At 45.5% G+C, this 12783-nt stretch overlaps 1 protein-coding gene across 1 annotated transcript in view; it reads left to right on the top strand.

The window, feature by feature from the left end:
* The window catches only part of LOC147447937 (uncharacterized), a 203992-nt gene that overhangs the window by 23905 nt on the left and 167304 nt on the right, over window positions 1–12783 (top strand). The window contains exons 2-3 of the mRNA XM_086523707.1: window positions 3314–3392; window positions 10672–10707. Coding sequence (XP_086379833.1) covers window positions 3314–3392; window positions 10672–10707 — 115 coding nt within the window. The remainder of the gene's footprint in view (window positions 1–3313; window positions 3393–10671; window positions 10708–12783) is intronic.

Below are 12783 nucleotides of genomic sequence, written 5' to 3'. Positions count from 1 at the left end.
ATATCACCATCCCTAGAAAACTCCCATATATCATCATCTAGTATAGAGAAAGGCGATTGTCCTCTGGATGTAGCATATATTGACGTACTGGGGGGGGGGGGGGGGGGGGGAGTAACATACGACACTGTATAGAAATCGGCCTGTGTCAGCTCTGAGCCTCACCCACATGTATCTAGCATGATCATCTTGCCGTACAATATGTAATAGTGGCTGTAACTCCTCCCTAAATAGCACTGCTACTCCTCTTGAACCTCTACTCCCATGCTCAGATCTCGCGACTCTCCTGTGGGTTGTCTCCCATTTGTATCCCACCACATGTGGCATAAGCTGTCTAGGGGCTTGATGAGTCTTTGAGAAGAAAACAATGTCCCCTTCTCTGAAACTGTCCTGAAAGGCACCAACGTCCAACCTCATAGATCCATTACAATTCCAAGTAGCCATCTTCAGTGTGGTCCCATAGGTCTCACATCGTCATGTAGAGCGCTGCTCTACAATCACCACCCGACCATCTCCGCAAAAGGCCATCTTTCCCTTCTCCCTTGCCTCCGTAATCTCTGGCATTACCTCTCTCATATGCGCAAGCTGTGAGAGAGTGAGATCATCACCGAGGAAAATACCTTTCTTCTTGAGAGTAGGCCTCTTTCTCAAGAATTCCTTCTTCTCTTTCAAGGAGGGGAAGCGTAGAATGAGAGCTCTCCCTTTTGAAGATTCTCCCAGGCCATCGCTCTTCTTGCCCACTCTCCATGCCTTTGTGTGTGAAGGCTTGTCCACCCCCATCATGGATGTGAGGCTTGTGACCTCTTTTTCCACATTGTTTATGTCCTCAAGGCCGGTTACTCTCACATGTAGAGTCCGCATCCTCCTTTGTTCCTCTTCGGGGTGTACAAGGAGCTTCCTTACCTTTCCCTTTCTTGGCAACCTCAATCCATTTTTCGGCCTCCTCTTCTTTCTTTTGTGTTGTGGAGATGACCACGGCCCATGACTTCTTCTTCTCACCTTCCTTGATAACCCGTATTTCTTCTCTCATGGTATTCAATTCTTCCATCATGGATGGCTGAATTTCGTCTTCTTTGTGGCGCCCACTTTTTGCTTGTGGATTTCGGATGATAGAATTTTGGATGACCACTTTCTCCTCAAGCGAAGCGATCCTCCTACACATGCCATCTCTTTCTTCGGTCCATCTTTGAAGAGTAGTGCTCCTCTCCTTCCTCCACTCTTCCACTTCGTTTCTCCATTCTCTCATTTTCTTCTCTATTGCCGACATCCTCTTCCCTATCCGCATGAAACAGGCTTTGTGGGCGACCGGCGAGGGATGCGTCTTCTTACATGTGGGGGAAGCCGTTAGCACTTCTCCGATACTTCCCATGAGAGAGAGAGAAATGAAATGAAATGATATATTAATGTCTTCAAAAGGCCAAAATGACCTATGAGACCATCAGATACAAAGTGGTGAATCTAATACAATGTCTGAAGTACAAGTACAAAAAGTACTGAAAGTAAAAATAAAAATGAAAACTGAAATGAAGTGTGAAATGTGAAATGTGAAAATGTAGAATAGGCCCTCAATGACAATCTGGGTGTCGTGCTAGAATGCCTCTGATCCTTTGCTGGAGTCTTCGTCCATGTAGTGTGCTCCTGTGTCTCGGTCGTGGTCGTCTCAATCTCCCGAGCTCAATCGCCTTGTCAATGAGGGTGCCTCTGGTATGAATGCGGGTACAACCCTGTGCTGGTGGTTGGTCTCTTGGCTCCCTCGATCCAAAGAAATCTGTGATCTGTCTCTGCGACTATCGTACTCCATGTCTCCCCAACAGACTGTCTCTATGTCAGTGTAGCTCAAGTAGATATAAGCCAAGGCATCTCTGGTCGTGATATCTCATGACTCTATCTAGGGGTCCAAAACCCTCCTTGAATAAGCAATGGAAGCGCCCTCGTATCTCATAATACACAGTGCAGTGGCATATGTAGTGTAGCTCTGTCTCTGGCTCTCTACCGCATAGTTGACATATCCTAGACTCTGGTGGTATCCCTCTGAATCTACCCGTCTCAATCTCCAGCTGGTGTGAGGATGTGCGAATCTGACCAATAGCATATCGCAGACCATGAGATAAATGAGTGTCCATGTAGTTCGGACGAGTCACAAACCCATCCCTTGAAAGTTGGAGAGAGAGAGAGAGAGAAAGAAAGAAAGAAAGAAAGATTTTTAACGTCTTTGTCAGGCCGAAATCGGCCTATGAGACAAATCAAATGTACATGGTGTGTATGTCATCCGTCTATCGGAAAGACAAGTGAAACAAAACTGATACAAAACTGAACTGAATGTAGGTAGTGGAGTATCTGAGGAGGGATGGAGCTCTATCTCTAGGGGTATATGCATGTCTATATGCTCAAGGTAGTACAATCATGAGAATGCATCAAGCTATCTAGCTCCATCCTGTACTAATGGGGGGATGTAAGATGTGGTACATGGGCGGGTCTGGTGCCAAGGCTACCCGGATGAAAGCGAGAGAGAGAGAGAGAGAGTCTAAAATAACAAAAGAATACAAGAAACTCTAAAAAACAGCAAGAAACGCTTGTGAAACCTTAAAAGATAGCAAAACACAGATTTGGAACCCTAAAAAACAACAAAAAACAGTGACGAAACCCTAAAAAATAGCAAAAAAAAAGTTTCAAAACCCTAAAACCAACAAAAGGCAATTTCGAAACTCTAAAAACAGCAAAGAAGAAGTGACGAAACCCTAAAAACAATGAGAAAAACAGGAACAGGGTCGGTGCCAAAAATGGCAAAACACTCCTTTTTTAATCTTTTGCTATATATGCCACATAAAGAGATGACACAGAGCTTGCGGCAATAAGAAAGGGAGCTTGTGGAGGGTGTATTTGTTAATGTTGGGAGGGGTGGACACAATATGGCTCTCATCCTAGCAAGGCATCCTAAAAATGGGTCAAAAACGGTTCAAAACGCCCAGTTTTTGAAACTCGCAACAGACCGATTTTCACTGTTTGGTGTCCTCGGTACTTATCCCTGCAACACGTCTTCCATCATCTGTGGGGCGCGCGCCCCCCCCCCCCCCCCCCGGCCGGCCCCGCACCCCCGGTCCCTTGTGATTGCTTGTGTTCATTACATGTGACAATGGAAGACAAGAAAAGGAACACAAATATTTTCATGTCATGCGGCTGTGAGGCAGAGTCTTTTTCATAGAAATTTCTTGCATCAATTCTTAATTTTATGCATAGTAAGTAGAAGAGTAAGCCCCCCTCCCGCTTTCAAATGCTTCAGTTGCTGTCCATGCCAACTCACAATATTCTGACACAGGAAGAAATGTTTACATCAGTTGGAAAGCCAATGGCCCATGCTTGCTTGCAAGGATACCACTGTTGTCTTATTGCTTATGGTATAAATATTGACTAGCACACCCTCTGTTTTTATTTACTATTTGAAAAATTTGTGCATTTATACTTCATTACACATGTAACCATGTTGTTGGTTACCATTTTTCATGCCTGAATGATCAAGACTTAAAAAGAAAGTTTGAAGGTTTGATCATATGTATAATGAAAGAGATCAAGATTACAGCTTTATTTGGAGTAATGATACATAAGCTCATTTGCTGTAATGATGAGTATGCATACATAAGCTTATTATCATAATGATTCATGGTAGCAACGTACTAGTGAGTTAAATAATTTTGACACGGGGACCAATGTGTAAACCCTTCTTGCTCCTCCTCGGCAAGCATGTTCTGACTTGCACTTACAATTCTTTCACTCATCATATATTGACAGGCTTGATAAACTTCACTTAGATACTATCGGGCATACAAGCAACTTTTTTTTTTTCGTGTGCTGTATCTGAATGCTTCGGTGTACTTGAAATTTTTCAATAGGGATTTTCTTTTCTCCACATTGCCATTGGCAGCAAGTGATCTGCTCTTCTCATTCTGGCTATGGCCAGCAATCTATGCAGTTCTCCTCTTTGCAGTCTCATACTTGCTCCATCTGAAAGAGTTCCAGACTTCACAACCTGGCAGTGAAAGCAGCCCTGTAGAAGGCTGGAAGTAGCCTTTATAGCTTATAGCGATAAGATGCATTGGGCACGTTTTATTCAAAGACATACATAGACATGGACAATTTTGTGAAGCTGATTTAGTTTTGCAAGCAAATTTGGCCTTCTACAGACATTGTGGTAATCTTCCTTTGTCTTCTCTCCTATTGGCTCCTACCTTGGACAAGAATAGTAGCTTTGCAAAGACAAACTCAATGAGCATTTCGTGCCATTAGAATTATTTTAAACTCTAAAAAGATTGGTGGCAGAACTGGAAGGAGGTATGTGGATCAAAACACATTGCCACCATCCCCTTGTGCTACCTAGGTGTAAGCTTGTCATAGGGAGTGGCCTTCAATAAAGCGTTCCTTGTGCCCCCAAAAGTAGAGCCAAAAGATGACAGTCCTCCAATACCATCCCTAGCATGCATCAAAAGAAAGCTCTAGCAGGTTGTATGTCATTGTGTTGATGCCTCCATAGCTTCCATCCAGTCATCCATTGCTATCCTTGCAAAAGTGAATAAACTCTGTCCATGTATCTAAGAAAATGTGTGTTGGGAATCTACTCCTTAGTATTCATGCTGCAGCTGCTGTCGCACCAAATGCTCTCTCTCTTTAGGAGACCACCTTCGTAACTGTGGCCTTGATATGTGGGTTCAAAGGTCAAGCTAAGTCCTTCCATTGCTTGAAAATTATCTTCACGGACATTTCCTCCACGTGCTTGACATACATGGGATCTCTAGTGGATTCCAAGAAGTGATCCAAGAGGTTTGCTACCTTAATCTTCCTTGCATCATCACTGTCTGAAGCCTCATTATGGTCATCCGTTTCCTTTTATGGCTTTGCTACCTCGACCACTTCTTCCACTTCCACTAGTTCGTATTCGGATACTCCACTCCTTGACAAACCTAGTCTATGTAGCATGTATCAGAGCCCCAAGGAATGGCTTGACCTTCAGACTCAGAGCCTTTGCAAGGATTGTGTAAGCTAAGTCAAAGAGAGGCAAGGCCATGCTCAAGAAGTGGCTGCTGAATTACCAAGGGCTGGTAGTGTGCAGCCTCATGAAGGCATTTACTCAACTCTATGATCCCACGAGCTGCCAGGTGTGTTAGCATCACCCCTCAGCATTCATTGAAGCTTCTTGAAGCTCCATAAGCCTTGGACTCTTGTGCCGCCTTCAACACAACAAGAACAATCAGCACATGAGAGAGAGAGAGAGAGAGAGAGAAAGAAAGAAAGAAAGAAAGATTTTTAACGTCTATGTCAGGCCGAAATCGGCCTATGAGACAAATCAAATGTACATGGTGTGTATGTCATCCGTCTATCGGAAAGACAAATGAAACAAAAACTGATACAAAACTGAACTGAGTGTAGGTAGTGGGGTATCTGAGGAGGGATGGAGCTCTATCTCTAGGGGTATATGCATGTCTATATGCTCAAGGTAGTACAATCATGAGAATGCATCAAGCTATCTAGCTCCATCCTGTACTAATGGGGGGATGTAAGATGTGGTACATGGGCGGGTCTGGTGCCAAGGCTGCCCGGATGAAAGCTGTCGGGTCGGCCCTCATCCGGGCCACTCGCTCCTCAGTGGCACGGCGCTCCCGGGCTCGGATCTCCTCGATCTGTCGGTGGTGGGAGCTCGCGCCCCTATAGCCTATGACTCGTGGTCGTCGTCTAGCTCGGCTCACCTCTGCCTGTGGGAGTGTCACTCCCCTCTGAGTGTCTGGTGGGGGAGGGGCGGTAATCCTCTGAAAGAAGTCTGTGAGCTGCGACTGTCTCCCCTCTGTCTGTGTAGCTGTGTGTGGCTGTAGTAGTGTGTCCCGATGGCTCTGTATCTCTAGTAAGAACCGTCCGAGCTGTCCCTGATCTCGAGAGTCCATGATCTCTCGGAGAGTGGGCTGTCCTCTGAATAGGGCCTCATACCTGCCTCTGATCTCAGTGTATGCTCTGCATCTACATACAAAGTGCTCCTCACTTTCCACCTCCTCTGTGCAGGCTCTGCAGACGCGCTCCTCCCTGGGAACACCAGTATGTCTCCCGATCTCAATCTCTAACCTGTGTGAAGCCACTCTCAGCTGACCAATCGCCACCCGTGAGCTATGTGGCATATATGTGTCCATGTAGCGTGGTCTCTGTATGAACCCCCCGGACAATATGGTGAGAAACTGGTCTCTGTAATCTGACATCCTCGTCCCCAAGCCAGGTGACTCCCAGACTCTCCTAGTGTATAGCTGCCACAGATCCTGTCTCAGTACCAAGTTCCTCTCACTGCGAGAGAGGTGAACATATGGTGAGTGGGGGTCGTACTGGAATGGTGGTAGGCTCTCCATGTCAAGACCGTGTCCCTCAAACCATGCTCTGACCTGTGAGTACCATGCTCTCTCATGCCCACTCTCTGATAGCTGTATAGCTGCCTCAAATGCTCTACGAGTAAGTCTGTCAGGAGGTAGCTCTCTCATCCTCTGGATGAAGCAGACTGTCTGGAATAGTGCCTCTACCACCATGGGTGGTGTGGCGAGCTCGGCTCTAATAATGTCATGTGGCACTGTCTTCTTGCTGCGGAGCAAGCGTGAGATCATACATACGTGTGGCCTCTCAAGCTGTGTCCACTGGTCAGCTGTCAATCCTGGTGCCCATACTGCCGCCGAGTACATCAAGGCCGGGGTGACTAAGGTGTCGAAAAGCCACCCCTTCGTGCGGGGTTCTTGAAAGTGTGCCTGGTGACATCTCCGCTCTAGCATGGCCAGAGCTGCATATCCTCGGGTGAGCCTGTCAGCAGCAGCCTGCCTCATAGTGAAGGGTCCTGGTAGGCTGGTGAATGTGATGCCAAGGTAGACATAGGAGGTGACTACATCAACCTTTCCTCCTGCTGCTGTGAAGGTGGCAGCGCTCCTCACTGCACTGGATGTGTGAAAGATCATAACCTTGGTTTTGCCAAGGTTCACAGTCAACCCCCTGTGTGTGCTGAATTCGTCCAAGGCCTCAAGATGGCGTTGCAAGTCCTCGGGTGACTCTGAAATCAACACAATATCATCAGCATATAACATGATGTGGACCGGAGTACCTGCCAAGTCGCTCCCCTCTCCCCCTGCTCGCAGTATGTAGTCGGAGATCTCGTCGATGTAGAGCCCAAAGAGTGTCGGGGAGAGTGGGCATCCTTGCTTAACACCAATGGTGCTAGCAATGGTCTCTGAAAAACCGCCTGGGCAACGAACTCGACCCGTCACCTTCTCGTAGAGAGCATATATGGCCCAAATCATCTCTGTTGGTACCCCAATGCTGTGAAGGCGCTGGAAGAGTCTCTCGCGTGGGACTGTGTCAAAGGCCTTGCGGAAATCCACAAAGCAGCAGTAAAGCCTCTTCTTCCGCGCCTTTGCCCCATCAATGAGGCAGCGCAGAACGAAGATGTGATCAGTGGTGGAGAAAGCTCGTCTGAAACCTGCTTGGCCTGGAGCTCGTAAACCCTCGATCTCTGCGTAGCAGCTGAGCTGTGCCTCAAGTACTGCTCCATATAGCTTGGCCATCTTGTGGCCAATCATGATAGTCCTGTAGTTCCCTGGATCCAGGGTGTGGCCAATCATGATAGTCCTGTAGTTCCCTGGATCCAGAGAGAGAGAGAGAGAGAGAGAGAGAGAGAGAGAGAGAGAGAGAGACCAATAAGATGTGAACCTCAATTAGACGACGATCAAGCGGGAGTAGTGCAGATTCCCATGCTGATGCACCAAAAGCCTCATGGTGCCATGCATCCACCAAATGGAAAGACACACATAGCCTCTCCCATGTTGCAAGCTAACTTCCATGCATTGTAGTGTGGTTGCCGCCAATCATGTCACAAGGGTCCTCAGACATATTGAAGTCACCCCCAACACACTAGTGCTTGATAGCTGGCAACACATCGGCAATCTAGGTCCAAAACGCTACCCTTGCACTCTCATGGGTAGGGGCATATACATTCGACAAACCAAGAGACTCTTCATGAAAGTCAATGGAAAGCTTGCCTTCTCCCTTGTTCTATGTAGCATGATGATCCCGCTCTCATGCACCTCTCTCCCCCTTTGAATACAGAATCATAATGCCTAGCTCAAGGGCTTTCCATCTATATGTACAATTGTGTGGGTTTATGCACGTTTGTTGAGGCAAGAGCCTCTTGCAAACGTATTGGATTAGCTAATTGCTAATCTTGCTGTGTATTTTTGCAGGTTTAGGGTTTTGACCCTAATCGATTCCTAATACCCCCAAGAGCTTCGGGGAAGCTAGGGGATCATTGTACATGTGATCTGGTGCATTTTTGGGGCAGAAAACAGAGAACTCAACGTGCTGCAGATTCTCGCCAGGTTTGGGAAAGTGCTCGTATGTGCCGGGAAAGTCACCTTTTACATGGGGATTTTGTGTGTGAAGCCTCCTACTGCGGTTATGTTGCCAAAATCAGGTCATTTCAGCCCAGTAAAAGCGGGACAACTTGTAGGAACTAGCGGTTTTCTCCCAAGTTTCATAAGGATAAAGAAATACCAAAACGGATGGTGTATGGGCAGTAGGATAGATGGGTTTCAGGAGAGGTTTCTCTTCTCTTGATCATATTTTGACACTCAGAGCCATTATTGAGGAGGGGAGATCACGTGGAAGATGGCTCTATTGTTGTTTTGTGGACTTCTGCAAAGCATTTGATACAGTGCCCAGAGCTAGATTGATACGCAGACTGCAAGAGATGGGGGTTCCAAAAGAGTTGATTTGGGGGATCTTGGCTCTATCAAGTCAGTAGTGGGCATGTAAGCACTCCAAAGGGGATTTCTGATTTGGTTCACTCCACTATTTGGGTGAAACAGGACTGCCCGCTATCTCCTACACTATTTGGCATGTATGTGGATGAGGTTGCTGACTACCCACATTTACATATGGCCAGGAGTCGGTGGAGTATACAGATGCATACATCTTGGGGTAGTCTTGAGTGAACCGATGTTTTCATTGAGAAGAGCAGCAGAGACTAGACTGACGAGAGCTTATGCAGACTTGGGACAATTGGAGAGGATGTGTTCGCAAGTTCAGTTTCAGGAACCTCGAACAAAGCTTTGGCTTTTGACACTCTAGTGGCTTCAACTATGCTTTATGGAGTTCAGGTATGGGAATCCTCAGTGGACCCACATGGTAGATTTGGTAGCACTGATGGATGGAGATGTATGGAGAGGCATCTAGTCTCTATGATCTCTCGGATGATTCGGGCCAAGGCCTCAGTGCCACATGAGATTATTTGAGCCGAGCTAGCTGCCCCCCCTCTCGTGGTCGAGGCACTTAACTAGATTAGTATCCTTTATGCATAATTTATGGGACCTCTCCCGAAATAGATATGCTCGGCTAGTCCTTGAGTCATCCCGATAGCTAGTGCTACAGGGGGATACAACATGCTAGTGTGGGCAGATGACATCATAGTTTCAGTCACATGGTTTTAGCATGGATAGATTGCCTCCGTTCCAGGCCTCCTTGGATGCACCCTCACTATCTCTCACACGGACAGAGATCACTACTCATAAGTCAGGATCTGATTCAACTTGATACCAGGAGCACATGGATACAGCCAACATAGGAGTTGGGCGCGAAGATGGCTTTTTATAGAGAGCATCTTCTGATGGATATGTGATGAGAGCTGCCTATATGGAACTCATTTATCCCATGGGATATGATGTGCTATTGGTCAGATGTGCACATCATCGCATTGGTTAGAGATTGAGACCGATAGATTTAGGAGAGTACCAGTAGAAGCCAGGATTTGCTAATTGTTATATATAGAGCGAGAGACAGAGTTACATCACATGTCATTGTCCCGTATACTATGAGATACGAGGCCGCTTTCATTGTCTATTTAGAGAGGGCTTTGGACCGCTGACTAGAGTCATCAGATATCAGGATCGTATATGCCTCTGTTTGTTTTTGTTAGAGCTACGCAGACAAAGGGATCAGGCAATGGGAGACATTCATAGAGGCAGATCACTGACTTCTTTAGAGCAGAGACTCGACAACTAGACGAGCATGCTTCACAAAAGACTTCAGAGCCCACCTATACCAGAGGTATACTAGTTGATAGGGCCATTGAGCTCGGAAGAGCTAGACGCCCACGTCCACGAGGGCGACCACAATATCGACGGAGGCTCCATCAAAGGATCAAGTCTATTCTAGCACGACGTGGGAGATGTCTAGTACGACTATTTACAGAGGTGGACATTGACGATGCTCTTCAGCAACCGACGCAATACTTTCTCGGACAACACTTGATGCCGAGCATCCTCGGACTTTGATGATGATGATGATTTTAATTTTTCACTTTACTTCATTTTCATTTTTATTTTGTACCCAGACATTGTATTAGATCCACCAAGACTGTATCAGTTTGGTCTCATAGGTCATTTTTGCCTTTGAAGACGTTTAATATTTCATTTCATTTCATCTATCTGTGTGTGTGTGTTTGTGCCTCAAGAGGACATTAATATATATTTTTTATTTCTTTCTTTCTCTACACATATGCACCCATCAACATGCCCGAATAGAAGTGCATATGCATACAATTCATCTCTATAATCGTTTATGCTGAAAGAGGACATCATCATACACTTCTAATGTAATTTGCAATATTTTCAGGTCAAACTGGAGCTGGCAAGACTTATACTATGGAAGGTGAGTGTTAATTTTTCTGAAAATGAGCAATTCAAAATACATTACAGTAAAGTATGTTGGCCAACCAAAGTCCAAATCAAGTTGGCATTAGCAATCGCAAACAAAACAAAAAAGAACGAGCTAGATGCTCTAAAACAAAAGAACAAGGCGAGGTTATAAGTTCCTACAGTCAAGGATCGTGTTCTGCAACTTGTGAGTAAGTACTAGAGATATGAAGAACTAGTGACCAAAGCTTGAGGTTAGGAACATGAATAAATACTCTAGGTATCAAGAATTAGTGACCAAATCTTGTCTTATGAGACATGAATAATTACTAGATTTCTAGATGTGGTGATCAACGTTTTGAAAAACTAGAGATGGTTTTGTTACTGGATAATAAAGTACACCTAACCATATCTACTGATGAGCTTAAACTACATCAAATGGACAATTATAAGCCCAGGGTTGTCCAAGCGTTCAACAAATGGACCTCTGCGTCCGACCCATCTAGTCACATACCGACATCTAAAGTTTGATAATTGACTGATTGGTTGTTATTTTGGGCTGATTTGGGTCCTTTACGTGCCTATTATCACATATGAGCCAAGGCCCAAGGCTCAAGGTTGTGGGGCCTACGTTCAAGCCTCGTACCTCAAAGATACCATTTGGGGCTTGGCTCATATGTGATAATAGGCACGTCTAGTCACATACCAACATCTGAAGTTTGATAATTGACTGATTGGTTGTTGTTTTGGGCTGATTTGGGTCCTTTACGTGCCTATTATCACATATGCGCCAAGGCCCAAGGCTCAAGGTTGTGGGGCCTACGTTCAAGCCTCGTACCTCAAAGATACCATTTGGGGCTTTGGCATCTTAAACTCTTTTTTCTAGACCATTCTCTTGTTTTTATCCTACGTGGCATACTAGCTTTGGCTTAGTCGATTCTGTACTGAACTAACACCGGGTAGTACTAGCACTGGATGCTTGGACATGTGACCTGATACAAGCCTATAGCTTCTCATAAACACAGAGGTTTTGAGACAAGGTATATAGCGGTTGATACCTTCATAGTATGCTTAAAATACTTTTTAGTCTACAGCTTGCAGCTCTTTTATGTGACAATTAAAGCACATAGTCCTAGGCAAATGGAAATTCTGACCTTTTATTGTGATTGGATGAGAAAGTATCTGGTGTGCATTGTTTGAATTCCTGAGCATGGCATTACTTTACACGTTGACTGTAAGTCACACAAGCTCCTTCATAGACTGGTCACTGACCAAGGATCAGGGCGCAGAGGGACACAAGGTATTGCTTATGGTTCCTTGTACACTCAGGATAGTATACACTGAAGACTGAATTGGGGAGGATGTACATTTGAAGGAGTTAATTTTGGACAGTTCTGAATACTTTGGCCATCTCTGCCTTTGGAGCAGCATGTCCATTTCACTTTACTTATAGAATAATGTTTTGTAGGTTAACCTAGGTAAAATCAGGCTTATGTGTTCAACACCACCCATCAGTGGAGGAGACCAACACCACAATTTAATTATGGTCCGGCCATAGTAGACTATGTTGACTCTTAGGCATATTAAGTTGCTCTTGCTGGTGCATCCTTCCCTTTGAGAGGGACTGTAGGTTTTTGATTCATTGAAACATGGTACGGGGAATGAGAATGGAGAACAGGGTCGGGGTCGGGACGGTAAAAGCTGGGGAATAGGGTCGGTGCCCGAAACATCAAAAATAAAAATAATTTTTTTTTTCGATTTTTTGAGCTACACGTCTCATAGAGCTAATAACCAAGCCTCACGGGAATGAATTATGAGAGTAGAGAGGGAGCTTGAGCCTCGAACAGTGAAGGTTGAGGAGGCCAAGCTTGAGGCCCTCCTTTTGTAAGCTATGGGGGGCCTCCAAAAGTGGCCCTAAAGGACCCCAAAAGCCATGGTGAAATGGCCCTAAAAGGGTGCTAGCCCATTTTTTCAAAAAGATTAAATGTTGGCTGTTCCTTGTCTTGTTCCGGACAGCCGTCCATTCCGAACACTATTCAGAAGGGCATCCCCTGTGACCCTACCATTCAAGCATCTGGCCATCCATTCCCTT

The sequence above is a fragment of the Adiantum capillus-veneris genome, chromosome 11, assembly GCF_014529385.1.
Source record: "Adiantum capillus-veneris isolate H3 chromosome 11, ASM1452938v2, whole genome shotgun sequence".
Classification (NCBI taxonomy): Eukaryota; Viridiplantae; Streptophyta; class Polypodiopsida; order Polypodiales; family Pteridaceae; genus Adiantum; species Adiantum capillus-veneris.
This window is presented reverse-complemented; position numbering and strand designations above follow the sequence as displayed.